The sequence below is a fragment of the Phocoena sinus genome, chromosome 6, assembly GCF_008692025.1.
Source record: "Phocoena sinus isolate mPhoSin1 chromosome 6, mPhoSin1.pri, whole genome shotgun sequence".
Taxonomy (NCBI): domain Eukaryota; kingdom Metazoa; phylum Chordata; class Mammalia; order Artiodactyla; family Phocoenidae; genus Phocoena; species Phocoena sinus.
In genome coordinates this window covers 2,464,716-2,486,411 of record NC_045768.1, presented here as the reverse complement: position 1 = coordinate 2,486,411, position 21,696 = coordinate 2,464,716, and the positions used below count along the sequence as shown (strand labels likewise).

The 21,696-nt window shown below is 58.6% G+C and overlaps 1 protein-coding gene across 3 annotated transcripts in view; it reads left to right on the top strand.

Moving 5' to 3' along the window:
• The window catches only part of VAV2 (vav guanine nucleotide exchange factor 2), a 178,783-nt gene that overhangs the window by 23,580 nt on the left and 133,507 nt on the right, over positions 1 to 21,696 (top strand). For all 3 annotated transcript variants that reach the window (XM_032634005.1, XM_032634004.1, XM_032634006.1), the window contains exon 2: positions 16,804 to 16,920. In XM_032634005.1, the coding sequence (XP_032489896.1) occupies positions 16,804 to 16,920 (117 nt within the window). The remainder of the gene's footprint in view (positions 1 to 16,803; positions 16,921 to 21,696) is intronic.

Sequence of the window (21,696 nt, the reverse complement as noted above, 5' to 3'; positions counted from 1 at the left end):
TCACAGCTGGTCGGCCTGCACTCATTTCTCAACCCCTTGAGCTGCTCTGCTACCTTCTCACTTCCCTCCGTTGCCCCCGCCCCCTCCTCCCGAAAATAACACCGGGGTTGGTGGCTGGGTGGGGGTGGGCCAGCAGGTGGTTGGGTACCTTGCTGACCTGGCCTGAGAGCTTCCGTTTAATGTTTAACTAAGGGTCTCTCCCGTGGGGGGTGGGCAAAGGCATTCACAGCCTTGCTTGGGGCCCCCGTGCCTGCACAAAGGTGGGCCTGACTGGCGTTAGAATGATGGCTGGATGGACGGATGGATGGAAGTGGGTGACGGTTGCCTGGAGCTGTCTGAGGTCCTTCTTGGTGGAGCCCGTCTGGATCGAAGGCCGTGGGTCATGACCGTCCTCTGTTCGTGGTCCTGCCGTGACACACCTCTAGGGGAGGTGGAGACTTTGGCCCCAAGAGAGAATTGCATCTGAGGAACAGAGCCTCTCGCTGTCCTGCAAATATAATGGTGAAACTGTGGAAACAACCGGAATGCCCTGCGGGAGGGGTTGGGAGGGCATGGAATGTGGAAGAGCGGCCAGGCCAGGGGGAGATTCCAGATCCCGAGTGCTGTGAGTGAGGAAATGCCAGGACTCAGAATTGCCAGTTATTCCCAGCAGTCGATTTTGTTAAAAAAAAAAAAAAAAAATGCAGGCAATATTTTATAATAACTTTACATGGAGGATAGGGACTTCCCTGGAAGTCTGGTGGTTAGGGCTCCGTGCTTCCACTGCAGGGGGCACGGGTTTGATCCCTGGTCGGGTGGCTAGGATCCCACAGGCTGCGCGGGGCGGCCAGAAAAAAACGAAAAAGAGGATAATCTATAAAAATATTGAATCACTATGTTGTACACTTGAAACTAGTATAATATTGTATATTTCGATTAAAAAAATCCAAAGAAGGAAAAAAAAAAGCAAAGTCAAGGAGCTGGACGGAAAAAGACCCTAAGTGGTCAGTGGTGCTTTGGGCTTTAGGCCGGGACATCCTGTAGGTTTTCGCTTTATTTCAGTCCCGCCCCTCCAGCATGGAGTGGTGCCCCCCAGGCATGTTTCCTTCTCTGTTAAAATTGCACAAGAGGTGGACTTCCCTGGTGGCGCAGTGGTTAAGAATCCGCCTGCCAGTGCAGGGGACACGGGTTCGAGCCCTGGTCCAGGAAGATCCCACATGCCATGGAGCAACTAAGCCTGTGAGCCACAACTACTGAGCCTGCGAGCCACAACTACTGAGCCCGCGAGGCACAACTACTGAAGCCCGTGTGGCTAGAGCCCGTGCTCCACAACGAGAGAAGCCACCGCAATGAGAAGCCCGTGCGCCGCAACAAAGAGTAGCACCCGCTCGCAGCAACTGGAGAAAGCCTGCGCGCAGCGAGGAGGACCCAACGCGGCCAAAAAAAAAAAAAAAAAAAAAATTTGCACAGGACCTGTTGGCAGCTGGTGAGGGGGGAGGCCTCTCAGTGCCAGTCTGGGCCTCCGTTTCTCCACCTGGCCAAGTGGGGAGGGTTATTCCAGCCCGGGAGCTTCGGGAGAGTATAGGGCCAGAGGGCTGGGCTGCAGCTTGAGCCCCGGCTGACTCCGGGCCCTGGGCACCTGTGGGCAGGTGAGCGGTGCATCCTCCCCGTGCATCCTGGGCAGGTGGGGCCCGGCTGCGTGCTGGCTCAGCTTCTCTGTGCACAGATTTCCCATTCCTGCCTGGATGGGCTCTGTCCTCAGGCCCGGGCAGCCTCCCTCCCCCGCTCGGCTCCCACCCGGGTTGGGGTGGGGGGGCGGGGAGTCTGCAGCTGCGAACATTCCTGACCCACAGTTCAGGAGAGAGAGCCCAGCTGCTCGCCTGGCAAACAATGGAGGCTCCCCGCCCCCGCTCCCCCTGCCCCTGCTCCCCGTGCCCGCCCTGCGCTCGGGGCCTGGTGCCGGTGCCGGTGCTGCTGGAATTTCCAGAACGTGCAGCGTCTGAGTTGATCTTCACATGTTCTGACTGTCGGAAGGTGACGTCCTCGGGAGCTTGCTGTGCTGGCCCGGCTGTGTTTTCAGTCCTTTTGTGGGAACCACTCCTCCCAGGCCCCATCCAAAGTGGAGGAATCTCTTTAAGGAGTCTTGAAAGTAATGCCTACTCATGGAAGGAGTAAAAGGAAGCACCTTAGAAAGGCAGAGCTCCCTGGACTCCCTTCTCCCCGCAGGAGCTGTGTCACCGTTGCTTTGAGGCCCCCAGACCCCCTGTGTCCATCACCCATGCTGTATTTGCTTCTCCTCCTGGGAAAGCCAGAGACCCTCCCACGAGGCCAGGGCTTTGGGTGGAGGGCATGGGGCTGGGGAGGGGGTGGGTGGACCTCATGCTGGGGGAACCTTGCAAACCATACAGTTTTTGAAGTTTTCAAATGAGGTGTTTTTGTTTTTGTTTTTTTAATTGTGGTAAAATACACGTAACCAAGTTTACCATCTTAGCCATTTTTAAGGACATTCACTGTCGTGCTGCCATCAACACCGTCCACCCCGCAACTCTCTTCACCTTGTAAAACTGAAACTCTACCTATTAACCAACTTCCTGTTCCCCTCCCCCACCCCGGGCAGCCACCATGCTACCTTCTGTCTTTATGATTTGGACTACTCTAGGGACCCCATATAAATGGAATCACACAGTATTTGTCTTTTGGTGTCTGCCTTATTTCACAGAGCATAATGTCCTCCAGGTTCATTCTGTAACGTATGTGAGAAGTTGCTTTCTTTTTCGGGCTGATTCCATTGTATGGATAGACCCTGTGTTGTTTATCCGTTTATATGTTGATGGACGGGTTGCTTCCATGATTTTTGGCTGCTTGTACACGGGTGTACAAGTATCTCTTTAAGACCCTGCTTTCAACTCTTTGGGGTGTAGACCCAGAAGTAGAATCTCTGGATCATAGGATAGTTTTATTTTTAATGTTTTGAGGAACTGCTATACTGTTTTCCACTGTGGCCGCACCATTTTACTTCCCTGCCAACAGTGCACAAGGTTCCCGTTTGTCCACGTCCTCGCTGACACGTTATTTTCTGTTTTGTTGCTAGTTGCCACCCTAACGGGTGTCAGGTGGTACCTCGTTCAAGCCAGTACTGATGCTGCGGGACCCCCTCCCTCCCCACGCTCCCCCGTGACCTTGTGAGGAGGTCTGCCTCCTCGGAGCTCCAGGAGTACATTCAGGTTCACTGAACTGGGGAGACCGAGGTTCTGAGACGGGCAGTCCTATCCCGGGTCACCCGGCGAGCTGCGTGCCCACTGTCGATGTATCCCCCTTGTCCCTCTGCCCGCCCAGGCTGACAGTAGTGACTGAGACGAGGCCCCGATTCCGGAGAGTTCCGTGGTGCCCTGGAGCCAGATGGAGAGCAGAGGCCGCTCTCGCCGCTGGAGGCCGGGGCTGCCCCGCTGAGCCCGTGCTTGGCCGCAGTTGCATTGACTTGGGAACCATAGTTCCTTCGCCACGTGAGGGAGAAGAGACTTCGGAAGCCGAGCCTGAGATTTACTGTTTCAAGGGCGTCCCTTGTGCGGGGAGGCCCGGGGAGTGGAGAGAATGGGGAGGGCGCCTGGCGTTGGCATCGGGAGCTGTACCCTCACCGCGGGGCTTCTTCATGGAGGGTGAGGCCCCCTGTGGGGCCCCTAGGACCTGGGGTGCATACGATGTATGCCTCGTTGGGGCATGAGTAGTGAAAATTGGACTGAATGAAGGTCGGGGGCTCTCGGCAGGTTGGAGACCCCTGGGACAGGTACTGGGAGAGGTAGGGCCTCGGCATCGCTCCCCGGGGACCGTGGAGGCCACTTCTTCCCTGCAGACGGAGCCTGGGAGGTGGCCTGGCCTCAGCACTCGGGCCTGGCTGAATGTCCGCTTCTCCTCGTGTGGGTGTCTGTTGGGGCAGCAGGGGTGGGGAAGCGCCTTCTTTCCTCATCTAGCTAAAAACTCACGTTTATGGCTCACGGACCGTAGTGCAATGAAAATAAAGCCCCATTAAAAGTCCCCCTGCCTGGACTTCGAGAACCATCGCTCTCAGTGCACGTGCACCTGGAGACGTTTCCGTGCTTGGCCTCGTTAATTACAGCGCGGACACGTACGGCACCACACGCACGCCCCGCGCACGCCCACTGGCCGCCCCTCACACATAAGCTCCTGCATGCCTGCACCCCTGCCCCGTTTGCACAGGGCTGTGGGCCCCCCAAGGCTGGTGTGGGAGGAGATGAGCCTGGGGGGCCCAGGAAGCCCCCCGCTGCCCTGCAGGCGCCTTCCGTTCCTGGATGGGGAACGGTCCCCATCTCCACTGAAGCCTTCCCAGGAGGCACATGTGTATCGGCTCAGGTTTCACTGAGCGCCTCCTATGGCCGCCCCTGCCTGGGGCGTTTGGGGTCCCTTCCAGCATCTCAGGAGAGATGCTTCTTGAAGCTCCCTGCTGTGTCTGCGGAGAGCGAGGCAGCAGCAGGACGTCACGTGGACACTGCTCCCCGGCAGGCCTTGCCGGCCGGCTCTGCATTAACCCCACCACCCCCATCCCCACGGGGTGACAGAGCCGATTCAGCGGCCTTGCCACGCAGGTGGGGACGACAGGCCCTCAGCAGGTGGCCCACGGACGTTAGCTGCGGTGTGTGTCTGTCACGCCGCTTCTCAGAGCCGCCGGGAGCCATCGGGATGATAACCAAACGCGACGTTTTATCCGCCCTTCTCACGGTGATGTGAGCTGACGCCCTTCTCACGGTGATGTGAACTGACGCAGGCGCGAGGCCCCTGAGCGCCCGGCGTGCTGCCTTGAGTGACAGTTTCTGCGGCATTTGTGGCACTTTGGAGAAGGATGTGTGTCCCTGGTGTTCGTGGTGACACAAACGCCGCACGTAATGTGTTGGTTTCCCACACGTGGAGGCCACCTGGCCGTCGGGTGGGAGTGCGGCGTGCGAGGGGGTCTCTGCTGCTTGCTGGTACCCCCTCCAGCCCCTGCTTGAGCAGGCGGGTGGCTTTCACTGAGCAGGGGTCCCCACCGGGGCTAGAGAACCACAGGCCTGTTTTGGGGTGCTCTATTTTGGGGTGCCCGAGCTGGGCACCTTCCCAAAGAGACTTGGAGGCAAGGGCGGGGTCCTGAGGCGTGTGGTGAGCCTAGAGCTGGGGTCGTGGCGGGGCGGAGTTCCCAGGGAGGTTGTGGCAGTGGGAGGGTTCAGGACTTGAACCTAGATCTCTCTGCCTGAAAGCTGGCTGGACCTGCCAAGACCCCTCCCCCCCGCCCCAATTTAGGGGGTCCGAAGCTGGAGCTAAGCCCCACGATATTCAGAGAGGCAGCAAGGAGGTGGGTCTGGGGCCCAGCACAGCCACTTCTGACTTCCCCATCCGGCTGGGAGTCTCTCTGGGGCCCTTGACCCCCAAAGAGCCCTGGGTTGGCCCTGGGGGGTCCAAACCACATTTACTGAGGGCCCCAGGGTGCCAGGTCCAGGATCCAGGGACTCCCAGCCAGGCGGGGCCGTTGGGGAGCTTGTAAGGGGCAGGAATGGTCGCGAGCTGGGACGACCTGTGGAAGAAACCAGGATTTTTGCTTCTGTTTCTCATCAAAACCCTCTTCACTCATCCATCCATCCATCCATCCCTCCCACAAACCTTTGCTGAGGGCCTGCGCGTGTGGCATCGTCCGTCGTGTTGAGGCCTGGCAGCGGGCGGTTCATGAAAGGCGCCTCCCACCAGCTGGATCCTCGGGCTGCTGTAGCATCACAGACTGGGTGCCGGCATCAGCAGAGATTCCTTCTCTCCCAGCTCTGGAGGCCAGATATCTGAAATGAGGTGTTGCAGGGCCATGCTCCCCCACCCACTTCCGGAGGCTCTGCGGGAGGGTCCTTCCCACCTCCCTCAGCTCCTCGTGGTCTAGGCATCCCTGGCTGTGGCCGCCTCACTCCTGTCCCTGCTCTGGCCTCACCTGGCCTCTCCTCTCCTCCCCGCGTCTCTCCTCTGTCTGTCTCTTACAAGGACACTCGTCATCGGACATAGGGCCCGCCCTGATTCAGGACGGTCTCAAGATCCTTCATTACATCTGTTAAGACCTTTTTTTCCAGGGCATGGACGTGTTTTTTTGGGGGCTATCTTTCAAGCCACTACACTTGGCAAACAGCTTTCTCAAGCTTCAGCCTCCTCTGTAAAAAGGGGGGGTAGCGTCTGTGCTCGGACCGTCCTGTTAACGTCCGCAGGGCTGACCTGCCTCTGGAGTTGGACTGGGAAAGAGGAGCTTGGAGGCGTGTGGACAAGGATGCTCTGATGTTGACCTTGAGGCCACTCTCAGGCAGGAAGTAGAGATGGAGACGCTGGAGTGGCAGAGACGAGGGGCGATTTCACAGGGCTTGTGGGCCAGCGTTAACGGCCTGGCTCGGGGCCGCAGGAGGGTGCTGGGGTGGTGGTGGGGGGCGCTTGTGTCAGGCAGCGGCCGAGCTAATCTCTCCTAGCCGTGCCCGCCTGGAGGACTGGAGCAGCAAGAGAGCGGGATGGAACCCTCTGGCTCAAGCGAAGATGGTTGCACGTAGAAACACTAGAAAAGCAATTTCCTGCCGGCTTTGTAGAAAACCTTCGCTTGACTCTGACCTTGAAGTCTTGATAAGGCGGGCTACGTTTTATCCCTGCCCCCCCGACCCCGGGCTCAAACAGGCCATTAGCTGGAGCAGCGGATCTTTTGAGGACTGCTGGGAACAGTTTCCATCCAGGTATCGGGAGGAAGTCACAGATTATTCTTTCCTTGGGCAGCCGAGGGCTCAGAGGCGTTCTTGCTGCACTCCTGTGTGTGTTCCCTGAGCCTGGGGCTTGCGGCAGGGCCTGGCGCACAGTAGGCGCCTGTTAAGTGTCTGCTGACTATGGACAGAGTTGAGGAGGAGCTTCCAACCTAGTGTTTTTCCAGGATGGGTTTTCCTGGTGAGTTTCCCCTCAAGTGTCGATGAGGACGTGCTCCGAGATCAGGGTGGGGAGTGATGGCTTTACATCTGTCAGCAGCTTGGTCCAGCCTGACCGGCAGTGCGTCTCCCTCCGGCTGGAGCTTGACCTCCTAACCTTTCAGAACCTGCTTCCCGTGGCTCAGCTGAGCCCCTCCCCATTTCACTGGAAGCCCCCCTCCGGGGCGTGGCGAGCAGGACCCCTCACGCAGCTGCGACCCACGGTGGAAGGCTGTGCGGAGGGAGCGGGCTGACTGAGCACAGCAGGGCCGGGAGCCCCAGAGGTGCCAGGTGTCAGCATTGTGTGTGCAGCATCCGCCTTCTCATGGGCCAAAGGGGGAAGGGAGTGGCCGGGTGGGAGGCCAAGGCCCACGCCCATTGCTCCCGGAAGTGGCCAGAGGGCGCTGGAAATGGGTCAGGGCATTCTTGCGGGAGAAGGGTCCGGGCTCAGGGGTCAGGAAGCTCGCTGAGGCCGGACTTGGGTCTGCCTTAGAGGCACCCCCTCTTCCAGCACCTGGGAGGCAGACTGCGTTTTGAATCACATGGTCACGGCGGGAGGGTAATGTCCCGGGGCAGGGGAGGGGCCAGCATCACTGGGGAGCCCCTTCCTCCCAGGAAAGCTGGGATCAGGCAGAGGCACCAGCTCACGGAGATCAGTGCAGCTGTTGTCACCACAGCGGGTTGGCCCCGGCCTCCTCCGATGTCGTTCCCAGAGGGGCTTCCCCTGCCCACGGCTTTGCAGGGCGCGGGGGCGGTCCTTCGTGGGAGGTGTCTTGCTTCGTGGCCCAGGCTGGACCAGACCACATGGGTCAGAGCTGGCCCTCCCCTCGCTGGGGGTTGAACCGGGTGGACCCCGAGCCATGAAACGGGCACGCGTGATAGCTCGTGAGTCGGGTAGAGGAATGCGCAGACCGTGGACATACAGAGCTCCGTGGAGGGCTTCCCTGGTGGCGCAGTGGTTGAGAGTCCGCCTGCCGATGCAGGGGACACGGGTTCGTGTCCCACATGCCGCGGAGCGGCTGGGCCCGTGAGCCATGGCCGCTGAGCCTGCGTGTCTGGAGCCTGTGCTCCGCAACGGGAGAGGCCAGCGTACCGCAAAAACATAAATTTAAAAAAAAAAAAAAAAAAAAAGAGCTCTGTGGAGCACCCGGCACAGGCCCAGCAGCTGATGGATGATCTGTTACTGGAGAAAGTAGAATGCCATCCGAGATGTTTCAGCACCAACGAGTGTCCGACTTCAAGCCAGACGGGTGACTCGGTCCTTTCTGGACAAAAATCTAGCGTCTGTGGGGTAAGCCACTCGACGCGACGGCGAGGGGCGGGCACAGCGGTGGGCCTGATGCCGCCATCGCACGTGGCCTGCCTGTGATGTGGGGCGAGGCCAGCCCCTGGAGGACCTCGGTGCACAAAGAAGACCCCCTCCGCTCCCTGCAGCGGGCCCTGCACAGAGGCCGCTGGGGTTCAGCCTGCTGGCGCCCACGTGAGCCCCTGTCTCCTGGTGCGTCTGCAGCTGAGGAAACGGCCTGAGTGGAGGAAGTGCTCCTGTTAAATTGTCCAGACATAATCGAGTCCCTGACGCTCCTCAGCAAATGCCTGGCTGGGCCTGGGCGTTCCCTGCCTGGAGCAGCGGGTGAGCCGGAGGTGCACCGGCCTCTCCCCCTGGATTCAGTGTTGGGGGCGGTCACGGAGGCTCGGCCCCTGACGGTGTGGGAACCGGGGCTGTGGAGTTGGAAGGACTGATTCCAATCCCAGGTCCCGACCTCCCGAGCCTGGTTCCTTCTCTGTAAGACGGGTGATACGTGATCCCTCCCTGCCGGAGGTGTCATTGGGCTTGGCAATTGGTGGAGCCTACCTGGCTGGTGCACAGAGGCCCGAGGATGGTACTGATGGGTACCATCAGGGAGTGAGTGGTCATGGCCAACCCCAAATTCCACCTGCCCCTTTATTTTTGGAAGAGATGCTTCTGGAAGGGAGGGTTCCCACCATGCAGCTGCAGCCGTCCAGGGGCCCCATGGAATCCCTGCTGCTTGGGGGAAAAGCTGGGCCATTTCAGAGATGTCAGTCAATGCTCTGTAGGCGGTCATCTGTTCATTCATTCATTCATTCATTCACTAGACATTGAACCCTGGCTGTGGGTCATTGCCCAGGGTATCTGGGACCCAGGGCGAGAAGAGGGTCTTGGCCCCCTACCCCCCATGGAATATCTGGCCAGCTTGTCACCTCCAGGCCCCCTGTTTATTTACCCCAAGGGCCCCAAATTTCAAAGATCCATTCCAGTAAGCTTCTTCTATTAAAGAGTAATGAAGTCATTTAAGATGTTTTTTGGAATGAACGTGGCATACATAAAACAAGAAATTAATTCCTTTTCCCATTTTTTATTGATCAAAGACCTCGTCGTCAGCTGCCCGTCAGGCTTAGCAGCTTGGCTCCGGGCGGGGACGGGGGGTTAGCATGGCTCCAGCTGCAGCAAAGCGACTTGTCATAGTGAAGTGCAGTTTTAGTGCCGCTTGTTGAAATATTTCAAGAAACTCAGTGCTGTCCGTGGGCGCTTTTTGGCACCTGTGTTGTAGAGCGTGAACTTCAGATGTGGAGACCCCCGCCTTGCAGAAAGATGCAGGGGTTTTCAAACAAAGCTCCCGTTCTCGAGATACCTGGGTAGCTGGCATGCCCGGGTCCCTCTCTGGGGGTCCAGGGCTCTGTCTTACGGCTGGGGGGTGCTGGGAGGATGCTCTTCTACTCGCTGTTGTCCCGCTGCTGTGGCCGTGAGCAGAGAGCCTCAGACACGTCATGTCCTGGAGGCCTTGGTTCCTCCCCTGGCCCCTGAGCATCAGCTTTGAGGAGTTAGGCTGGTACGCTTAGAGGCCGGCAGAGGTGTGGACGAAGGGCCAGCTCCGTCTGGGGTGCGGCCACTCCTCAGTTCTGGCTGACTATGCCCAGGAGGGAGTTCAGATCACAGGGCCCTGGAGGGGCCGTCGGGGCCAGACCCCACCTCCCCCCTTGCAGGGCATGGTGGCCCAGGGAAGCTCTGGGCACAGGGACTTTGGGAGGTCCCAGTGTCAACTGTCCCTTCGTAAAGCAGTTTTCTTGAGTGAGGGGCCCAGCATTGTAGGAGTCAGTGGGCAAGGCTTCCCCATTTTACAGATGGGAAAACTGAGGCGGGAGAAGATGGGGCCGTTGAGTTGGAGCAGGCACAGCCCAGCAGCCAGGCCAGGGTCTGGGCTGGAATGTGCGTCTGTGCCTTCCTGCCCTGCCCTGGAGACCCTGGGGGTGGTGGGACCGTGTGGTGGAGTGGGTGGGCCGGGGATGCCAGCCAGAGTGCCCAGAGGAGCTTTGCGTGTCGGGGACCACGTGCGGGGGCGGGCGGAGGGGAGGAATGTTGGCAGGGATGTGGGCCCCAATCACTTCTGGGAGCTGAAGGCTGCTGGCCTCCTGACTTAGCCTGGGGGCAGCCAAAGGGACTTCTTCCCCTGGGACAAGCCCTGTGAGAGGCAAGAGGGCACCAGGAGAGGTCACCCCTCCTTTTGCCAAATCTCTGAACCTTGGTTTCCACACCTGCAAACTAGGGCTCAAAGTGAAAGTCCATCGTAGGGATGGATCAAGTGCAGACCTAAAAGCAGAAGGTCTCAGTAAACAATGAAGTGGGGCGTGCTGCTCGGTTCCTGTGTGTGCAGCAGTCCTTCCAAATTCCCCCACCCACTGGCCGATTCGTGAGCCACGATTTCTGTGTGTGGAGGCTGCCTGTCAAGTCCAAAGGCTGGGCTCCTACCTTCAGTGTCTCCCCATCACCCCAGCCAGACTTAATTTTCCTGCAAGTATTATTTTCTTTTTTAAAAAAAATCTTATTGACTCCCCTCTCAGAAACCTATAAACTATCAGGAGTCTGGCCTTGGAGGTTAAACGGACCCAGATCTGTTCCCAGCTCTGTCACGTCCTTGCTAGTGACCTTGGGCAGGCTAGGTAACCTCTTGGGACCTCAGTTTCTTCGTCAGTGAATTAGGAATCGCTGTAATGACTCTGGGATGCTGTGAGCAGCCCATCCCTTAGCCCAGAGCCTGGTGCCATGGAAACCCTTGCTACATGGGAGCTTTGGAGATTCTTATGAGCCAGTGTGAGATGCCTGGGATCCCCGGACCCTAGTCTAGCCCCTCACTGTAGCAGTGAGACTTGCCAAGCACACACGGTGGGGGAGGGGGGTTGGAACCAGGAGCCAGGTATGCACAGAGGGGTGAGTCACATCCCACAGAGCCCAGTATCCGGGCCGGGCGCCTCCCTCATGGCCCAACACAGCTCCCTGGGGGCTCCAAGGGGCAGGGCAGCCAGCCAGGCCTTGAACACACAGACCCCGCCCCTTTCCCTTATCCTGGGCTTTGACAGGGCTTCCCCTCCCCCCTTCAGGCAGGGGCCTGTGGTCATCATCCCAGCCGCACTGTTTCTGGCAGGAACTTGGACCCACCCATGGTCTAGCTGCCCTGAGCCTCACTTTGTCCATCTGTGGAATGGGGTGCACAGCTCAGGGGGCCGTCGCAGGCAGTAGTAGGTTTGTCACTGGAGCAGGACTGCAAGCAGCCATTGTCACCTCCCTCCCTCGCCCTGTGGGCGGTTCCCTGGCCACCTGCATTCAAACCACAAATCCCGGGCTCCCTGCTGCCATGTGACCTCACGCAAGTGGCTTCAGCACCCTGTGCCTCAGTTCCCCCTTTTGCACCAGCCTCTCAGTGCTGAGGTACGTGAGCTCTGGGGGCCCTGTCCCAGCACTGCCTGGGGGACAAGCCTGGGCGGGGATGTAACAGGAGGGGCCCTCGTGGCCTGAAGGCTGCCCGCCCAGTGGGGAAGGGCCTCTGTGTCTCCTCCACGGGGTGGGGCTGTCCCTGGCGGTGTCTCCATGATCAGTGGGTTGACCACTAGGAGGCCGTAGTGGAGCCGCTTGAGCCTGGCCAGGAAGTCCCCCCCCCGCCCCCGCCCCCGCCCCTCGAGGGTGCACGGGGGCCACGAGGCTCAGACACGGCCCCTGGCTCTCAGGACCCTGCTCTGCCTATCACGTCCAGGATCCCCGCGCTGGGGCCTGGGAACAGCTAAGTGACAGGTGACAGTGAACAGCAGGCCTGGGCTGTCCTGTCCTGCTGTGCCTGGGGAGGTGGGTGGCGGCCCGTGGAGCCTGTGCCCTCACGCTAATCTGATTTCAGCCTGATCAGGTCGGAGGAGGCTGAAAAGGGCCTGGGACTAGAGGACATAGGCGGTCCCGCCTCTCGGCACAGTGGCCAGGCCTCAATGAGGGATTGCTTGGGGCCCCCCCCACCCCGCCCCGTGTCTGGGGCTGGGGGAGCCCACGCCCCACGGGATGCCCTCAACCAATACAACGGCGCTGCCTCCGGTCTGGGCCGCTTGTCAAGGGGCCAGTTTTCCCGGGACAGACCCTTATTGTGGCCGCCCTTCATAGAGGGCCCCGCCGGCCGAGGAGACAGAAGAATGCCACTTACCCCTGAAGCCACAGGGACACGGCCGGCCGTCAGGCCTTCTCTGGCCACAAGACAAGGGGGGGCAGCTTCAGGCTTCACGCTGGCCGCTGACCCCACCCACTGTCACCCAGCCTGTGGCTGAGACGTGCCTGCAGCCGCTTCAGCCCTGGTCCCCTCACCCTCACCCCTCAGGAGTCTCTGTCCCAGAATCAGAAGCCGATTCTGCTGGGAGTGAGGGACCACGTGGCTCTGATTGGCCAGGCTCCGACGACGCACCCTCCCAGCCCAGGGGTGGTGGGGAAGGAGGGGACTGGAGGAAGGTGAGTCTCTGGGCCTCACTTTCGCTAATTGTACAATGAGGGAGACGGTGACCATATCCCTTATTCAAACGGGGCCACTTATGGGAATGAAAGGGATGCTGTTGGTAAGCACACCGGACAAGGGGGACCCAGGACTCAGGGCATCCTGGAGGTAGGCCCCATCCTCTCAAAGGGCCGTCACCGCTCTGGAAGCACACGTGGGTTCAACTCTTGGCTTGGCCACCTTCTAATCTGGAGCCAAAGTTCTCCGCTGCCTGGGCGCCAGTTACCTTACCTGTGAAATGGGGTGAATTCCTGGAGGGAGGGCAGAGGCTGCAGCGCGGCGCCAGGCGCACAGGCACCCGTGGACCGCTGGCGGCCCGGGTGCTTTCTCCCAGTCCTGCCGTGCCCCTTGCCCTGCGGTCTGAGCCTGTCTGTGCGGCTGTTGTCCACCGCCAGCCTGGGGTGGGCCCAGACCACACAGGGAGCGGTTCTGGAAGGTGAGGGGCCCGAGTGGCCACATTGGGGGTGGGACCAGGCTGGGCAGACACTGTGCACACGGGTCGCCTGCCCCGCCTGAGCCCCCAAGGGAAGCCTGGCCTTGCCGGCTGCCATTATGTTTAGGAGCTGTGTAATTAACTCTAAAAACGGGAGGCTGAGGAGGAATTAAAATAGAGGCTTAGTGGAAATCAGAGGCGAGTGGTGTAGAAAAGGCCGGAGCCGGCTGGACGCCGCAGCCGGGCCTGCAGGGCGGGCGGGAAGAGGGTCTGGAGCTGCAGGGCTGAGGGGGCCGGCGCAGCTCTGGTTCAGGCCCCTCCTCCGGGTGGGGGCTGGGGGTGGGTGGAAACAGCTGAAGTCGCGGTTCTGGGCGTCTGAGATCCAGGTGACCGCAGGATGGGCTGTCTCTTGGGGTCTTGGTGGAAGGATGTGTCCCAGCCCCTCTCCCAGTTCCTGGTGGTTCCTTGGCTCCTGGGAGCATCGCCTCACTCTCCACTTCCGTCGTCACGTGGCCTCCTCCCTGTGGGTCTGTTTTGTGAATTAAAATTTTTTATGGTGGTGAAATATACAAGACATAAAATTTACCATTGGGCCTTCCCTGGCGGTCCGGTGGTTAAGGTGCCGCGCTTCCAATGCAGGGGGTGCGGGTTCGATCCCTGGTTGGGGACCGAAGATCCCACATGCCGCGGGGCGGGGTGCGGCCCAAACCACAAATCTACCTTCTTCTTCTGGGGATCCATTGTGTGTGTTATGCTTCACAATAAAACAGGTTAACACCAATAACAGACATACAAACAAATTTACCTTTTTAACCGTTTTTAAGTGTACGATTCAGTGGCATTGAGTACATTGACAATGCCGTGTAACAGGCAGAACTTGTTCATCTTCCTAAAGTGAAACTCTGTCCCCATTAAACACTAACTCCCCAGCCTCCGCCCTCTTTCTGTCTCCATGGATTTACTTATCCTAGGTCCCGCATGTCAGGGAAATCCTACAGTATTTGTCTTTTTGTGTTTGTGTTTCTTCGAAAATGTCCGGTCAAGGAAGACAAAGACTGGAGGGTTTTAGGTCCACACGTTCAAACCAGTAGCTGTAGCCGGTTTTGCTATTAAATTTAAATTCATGAGAATACAGTTACCTTAAAAGTGCAGTGGTTGGGCTTCCCTGGTGGCTCAGCGGTTAAGAATCCGCCTGCCGATGCAGGGGACACGGGTTTGAGCCCTGGTCCGGGAAGATCCCACATGCCGCGGAGCACCTAAGCCCGCGAGCCACAACTACTGAGCTCAAGTGCCACAACTACTGAGCCCACGCGCCGAGAGCCCATGCTCCGCAACAAGAGAAGCCACCGCAATGAGAGGCCCGCACACCGCAACGAAGAGTAGCCCCTGCTTGCCGCAGCTAGAGAAAGCCTGCGCGCAGCAACGAAGGCCCAACGCAGCCAAAAATAATGAATAAATTTATTTTAAAACAAAGTGCAGTTGTTCAGTTGGACTGGCCACATCTCAAGCGCTCAGCGGGCACGTGTGCCTGGTGCTGCCCTGCTGGACGGCGCACACAGGACATTTCCATCCTTCCAGAAAGTTCTGTTGGAGAAAGCTCTTCTAGGTTCATGGAGACAAAAGGGACGTGATGACTAAAATCGTGTGTGGGCCGAGATTGGATGCTTGGGCCAGAATATATTTTTTTCTATCAGGACGTTTTGATTGTCCTTTATCTTTATCTATTGAAGAAATGTGAGTCCTGGCTCTAGTTGAGGTAAGGTGTGGGACCTACGTTAATTGCCTGATTTTGACATTGGTGCTGGGATTGTGCAGGGGGGTGTTCTTGTTCTCAGGAAATACACGCTCAGGTGTTTGGGGGAAGGGGGTCACGTCTGCATTTTACTCTCAGGTGTTCAGAAAAAATACACACACACACAGACATACACAGGTAAACAGATACACACTGATACAGAGATACACACACAGATACACACAAACACACAGATACACACAGATAAATACAGAGATACAAACACAGATGCATCCTGATACGCACAGATAAACACACATACATACACACTGAACCACACAAACACACAGAGATACACAGATAAACACACAGTGATACAAACACAGATATATCCTGATACACAAAGATAAACGCAGAGAGATGCACACCCAGATCCACACACCCAGATACCCACACACACAGATAGAGAATAGTTAATATACTACAAGCATGTAAGCTGGGGTCTTCTCTGACCAGTGACCAGCTCCAGCCAGGATGGAGGAGTGGCCCCATGAGGGGGGTGCTCCCCAGCCGGGGGTAATGCCCACTGGGTGCAGCTGGGTGGGGAGATTCGCATCTCTGCTGGGGCGCCATGTGCCCTGTGGGCGTTCTCAGCACATCTTGGTTTACGCTGGGCCTGCGTAGCTTCTGATTCTGACTCATCCTTCATCTAAATCTGTCTGTTCGTCTGAGTTTCCGGTGAGGAGTCCAGGCTCTCTGCAGGTCTCTTGAAGTTGAACTGTTGGGCCCTTAGTGAGTGGTTACCATGGGGACAACTGGTCTGAACCCTGGGTTAGCGTTCAGCTGTGTGCACCGTGGTCCTCACCTCGTGGACGCCCACGCCGAACTGGACTGTGTGGGCTGATGGCTCCCACCTACCTAATGCCCAGTCTGTGCCATCAGGGTGGATAGTTAACCCAGCCAGGCACGTCCTGTTAGGGAACCAGGCCTCAGGAGCTGAAGCCACTCTCCCCTGGTCCCACCAGAGTCATTGGACAGGATTCGAACCCAGGGCCCTGTGACTGCAAGGTCTGTGCTCCAGGCCACCTTGCCTGCTGCCCCCAAGTCTTTACCAGCTTTTTCCACGGGGACTGAAGCTGGCGACCCTGTTTGCCCCCTCACCGCATGCCTCCGATTGTGTTGCCAAGCCCGCTGCAAGCTGGGAGCTCAGATTCTGGGTTACTGGGTGGAGAAGGTACTGTGGATGCTGATCTGGGATATTTTTTTTTTTTTGGCGGTACGCGGGCCTCTCACTGTTGTAGCCTCTCCCGTTGTGGAGCGCAGGCTCCGGACGCGCAGGCTCAGCGGCCATGGCTCACGGGCCCAGCCGCTCCGCGACATGTGGGATCTTCCCGGACCGGGGCGCGAACCCGTGTCCCCTGCATCGGCAGGCGGACTCTCAACCACTGCGCCACCAGGGAAGCCCCTGATCTGGGATTCTGATGCTGGCCTTTGTGCTCCCAGTGGCCCCCTGCCTGTCTGGCATGTGCTGCTCCAGGGGTCCCCATGGCTGCTGTAGGGCTTTGTCACGTGTAAAGTAACGGGGGCTGCGTCTGTGTGGGGAAGGCAGTGTGCACTTGTGTGAGTGCCCGCTCTGTGCCTGCTGACTGAAAAGCAGCCTATTTTGTTTCAGCCGTGATTGTCGGAGTTGAAACGTGTGGATCCCTGGGCAGGGGCACGGGGCAGATGGCCAGGAATGGCCAGGGCCAGTGGGATGGCCGTGGTGTCTTCTCCGAGCAGAGGAGCGCTGGTCCAGGTCGGCGCACGGAGGCAGAGTTTGCAGCTGTTAGCGTTACTGCCCGTACAGACCGTGCAGGTTGAGTAATTTTCCCTTCTCTCCTCTAGTTCCTGTGTTTGAAGAACATTCGCACCTTCCTTAAAGTCTGCCACGACAAATTTGGACTCAGGAACAGCGAGCTGTTTGACCCCTTCGACCTCTTCGATGTCCGAGACTTTGGGAAGGTGAGTGGCCTCTTTCCGGGATGGGCCCCTCCGCGCAGAGCCCAGTGGGCAGGTGCAGGCCTGGCTGTGTTACAAACAGGAGGGGGTGCATCGGGGGCTGGGGCAGCAGGACGGCCCCTCCCGCCTCTCAGGCTGCTCAGGGTGTAGTCAGGCATCCTGAATCCAGGAGGATGAGGGGAAAGCCGGGCCTGGACGAGGCCAGTACCGGGGATGCAGCCCTGGCCCTGCCTTTCTAGCTGAGCGACCCTAAGCATTTACTTCCTGCCCCGAGTCTCCCATTCTTTGTGGGAGAAAGGGCACCAGCTCCGTGGGTCAGCTGAGGTGATGCAGGTACCGCTTTTACTGTGGCGCTCCGAGAAGGGAGCCGTCAAGATTATACTGAAACAAGCAGGGCCGTCTGGCTCTGAGCAGGTGTCGGGCGAGGCGGGGGTGGGGTTATCTGAACTCCCTGGTCCCTGGAGGTGATTCCCTGGGTCCGTGGCAGATAACCCGGGAAGTCTCCCCGTGTTCTCAGAAAGTGTCCCTGGCAGCTGTCTGGGAGTCCTGCTGGCACAGGTGAAGGGAACCTGAGGCCGGGCAGGTAGGTGCAAAAGGCCAGGTGAGGGTATGGCTCATTGCGGCTTCCTGGTGAGCCTGTGTTCAGAGTGTCAAAGCAGGGCGTCACGTTCCATCTGGAAGCCAACAGTTCCAAGGTCCCTCATTTTAAAAGATGGGGTCAGGACGTGATACCTTGTTGATGGATCAGGGGCCGAGGGCTTGAATCAGGCCTGGCTCTTTGCCGCCCTGTGGCCCCGCTGTTCCTGAGTTCCTGCGTGCTCTTGGAGGGCCCTTCCCTCTGCTGCCGGCCCAGGACTGCCCAGGGCCATTTCCACCTGCTGGTGGGAAATATCAGAGATATTTATTGCCTGCTTTATCTGAGGACCGTTATCGTAAGGGACCTGGTGTTTGCGGACGAGTTCTGTGAATACATGGTTTATGAAACGCGAGGGGAGTTTTGTATTTGCACTTGCAAATGCTGAGGAGTCAGTTCCAAGAAGAGCCCTTATTTGAAGTGCTGTGAAGTGTCAAATTAGCATCAATGACTAGGAGTTTCCCATAAGCCACCTGGGCCTGACGGTCCTCTTCTTTAGTTCTGAAATTCTCCAGAAACGAGATTCCGGGACCTGTTCAAGAGCCTGTCTCTTAGTGTCAGCACTCAGCTCTTAGAGTTTTCTCTTCCTCTCTTAAATGACTCACCCAAGTCCCTCTGGCTGTAGGGCACTTGCCCAGGACTCTGAGGCCGCCTTCTTCCCCTCTGCCTGGGGGCGTGTCTGCTGGGGCAGGAGCCTTGGGAGCTTGCATGGAGCTGTGCTGGTGTCCTTTCCCATAAGCGGGCTTTTTTCGGTTTTCACAGTCTTGCTTTATAGATGGCTTAGAACCTCTCTCCTGTTCTTATTTCTCCTTGTGACCAGCAGTGCCCTGGGCAGGGGAGAAGCCAGTGGCTCTGGACTTTGGGGAACGGCCTTCGGAACACATACACACACACACACACGCACAAACACTGATACACACAACTGGTATTTAAAATAATTGCATAGAGGAAAAGACAGGATCAGCCCTGGCCAAACCCATTTCTTGGCCAGCTGTGACACACAGAGCGCCCGGTCTGTAGTAGGTGCTCATTACTTTACTTGAGCCGAGTGCAGTCACGTAACACGTACATAAATTTGGATTCAACTCTCATCACGTGACCTGCCAACCGTGGCCAAACACTGTGAAAGGGGGCACCCCTTATGGTCGTCAGCGGTTCCAGTGGGGTGGTTTGGCCCCGGCGGGGCGTGCCAGCTGCCTGCAGAGGGGCCGCTCGGGGCAGGCCAGGAGTGGGCAGGGGATCTCGACTGTGAGTCACGGTGTGGGGGCCGGGAATGCAACGCAGGAGCCGAGGGGCCTGGGCTCAGCCTCACGTCCTGCAGGGAGACCCGAGGCTCTGGGAAGGGCAGGGCTGCCCTGGTTCCGTTCCTGCCCTTCACGTCGACTCCGACAGACCTGGTTCACAAACCTGGGTCCACTTACTGGCAGTGACTCTGACCCACCTCGGTTTGCCAAGGACCACGTGGGCCGGGGAGCCCTCTGCCTGGAGCCCGGCCCATAGTAGGTGCTCATTAAACGGCGGTGCTGCCCCCAGGTTTGGTGACCAGCACAGGTTGGTGGCAGCTTCCCCTCTCTTAGTTTCTCTGCATCGTTTTGTTCGCGCAGACTTCCGGAGCCCAGCCTGGCCCTCCCGCCGTCCTCCCTGTGTCTGTCTGGCTGAGCATCCGTGCACTGCTCTCCCACTTAACCTGCCTAGTTTTCTGAGCGCGGTAAACCCGTGGTCAGCAGCCTGAGCTGAGTTTGACGTGGGGCCAGCAGAGGCTGGGGTGCCGAGAGGAGCTTCTAGCCATGTGGGAGCCACTGACCAGAGCCTGCTTTGCTCGGCTCGTCCCCCCGACGCCCGGGGACAGGATCCCTTGGAAGGCACGCACGTAAGCAAGACCCCGGCTCCTCCCCGCTGCACCGCTGCCTGCCCTGGTCCCATTTGGGGACTGTCTCCGCCCCAGGGCAGTTGTGGACGGGCAGGCAGAGCTGGGGCTCCAGACTGCGGGACGGGAGCAGGTCTGGGGAGGTCGGGCCCCTCACTCAGGTGTGACTTCCTGGGCTGGGCTTGGGAAGGCCGTCACCATGTGAGAGTTGGCTCTGAGCACAGAGACAGCAGACACTCGCCCAGGTTCCCACGGGCCAGATTCGCCTTTTGCCCTCCAGGAGCCCCATCCAGTGGGGACGCCCAGGCTAGTCCAGACGTGCCTGGCGGTGCTCAGTGATGTCAGACCATGAAGATGTGATGCTTGTTCTGCTGTCCCCTTACTGCCACCGCCAGCCCGGCGCGGGCAGAAGGATCGATCAGTAGGGTCGAGTCCAGTCTCTGCTGACCGGAATTACCTGGAGCCTGTGTTGAGATGACACTGAGGCCGATTCTTGCCTGGTTGGGAAAGGGCTTGGGGGTGGCTGTGGTCTCTCATGGGGGTGGGTGGGAGCAGGGCTTTAAGGTCTCTTTTGCACTTTTTGCCTGGGCGTCCTCCACTTACATAGGATTCAGGAGCAGAAAGAATCCTTTTGGGATAGCTGGCTTTAGAAATTTCCAGGTCTTTTTTTTTTTTTTTCTTTGCTATTATCGAAGGAGGCTTATAGCATTCAGGTCCTGTCTGGGTTCTGGGTGGTGGTGTTCTTTTACTAAACAGCTGCCTCTCAGCTTCCCAAGTCTCTCAAATTGGAGTCATTCCTTGAGAAGCGAAAAGGCATTCATTCCTTGGTCCTTCCACCCATCAACCCGTTAAGCGTTCAATTGACCAAGAATTTATTAAACACTTACTATGGCAGAGATCAAACAGAGAGACTTGCATGACCTTTGCCTTCCGAGGGTCACCCAGATGAGCCGTCGTGCAGGTCACGGTAGAAAAAAGGGGTGGGAAAGTGAAGGCTCTGAACTCTGCCCCTGGAGCTGGCCGTGCTGGCCCACCGTGCGGCCGTGACCCCGGAGCCCTGCCTCTGCCGTGTGGGTGCGGAGCGGCTCACGTGCGGTGCGAGCTCGGCTGCAGCGAAAGCCCCCCGTTGTCGGGGAGTGATCAGCCCTCTTCCCAGGAAGCCACCGAGCGGAGTTGGGCCGATGCGCCGGCATATTCTTCCTGTTTCCAGAACCAGCAGGGTCCCCCACCCGCCCCCTGGCCCCTGGCCCCTGGAGAGGAGCTGATGTTTTGGGGTGCATGAAATTCCAGAAAGTGTTTCCTGACCCTGGGAGGAGCGCTGGGAGGGGCAGCTCATGCCGACTGGGCTCCCTCTGCTTCCCGGCCCGCGGCAGGCAGGTGGACCCCCGGAGCCGCTGGAGGGCTGCGGGCCCCCGGGTGCAGCCAGCCTTCTCTCCTCCGTCCAGAGCACGGCGATGGAGGGGGTGGGCGGCGGGGAGGGGGGCTTCCTGTCGGTTAGACCCAGCGTGGATCGCGCTCTGCGGGTACCTGGACTCTGAGCTTTCGCTTCTGCAGGGATAGAACGAGGGCGTGACCCCAGGGTGCGGTAGTGTTACGCGGCCTCGGCCAGGAAGCAAACATACGGGTCTTATCACTTTTACTAGTAATTTGTCCCTCTGCTCACCCATCCGGCGAGCTCCAGCAGGTGCTGAGGGATCCAGAAAGTTGGTTCCGGAAGTCTTTTTTTTTTTTTTGGCCCCTGTCCCTGGTATTTTCCCCGAATGGTCGCATTAAAGGTATTAGGTTTCTGCTCAAACCGGTCCCGTCAGGGAAGGTTTGAGCGAAGGGCCTGAGATGGGAGCTAAAGGCCAAGCCGCCTGGTGTGGAGGGCGTCAGCCGGTGGGCTTGCTGCTGAGACCGGGGCCCTGCTGCCTCCTTGACGGCTCCTTCTCGCGTTCCCTCGAGTCCTGTTCTGGGCGTCCGTCAGATGCACAGGGCCCAGGAAGGGAAGGAGCGCGGGAAGGCCGAGTGGGCGGCCGGGATGGGCTGGGTCTTCCCGGGGTGCCTTAGCGTGGAATCTGGTTGGCAGTTTTGGACGGAGGATCCTGGTGAGACTGCAGGGTTTTTGTGGCTTTCTTCTGGTGTCTTGGTCGCAGAGATTGTGGATGAAAGTCACCGTGGTCCCAGAGATTGTGGATAAAAGTCACTGTGGTCCCAGAGATTGTGGATAAAAGTCACCATGGAAGGACAGCCTCGTCTCCTCGCCGTGAGCCTCCTGAGTAGGGCGGTGAAGTGGTGG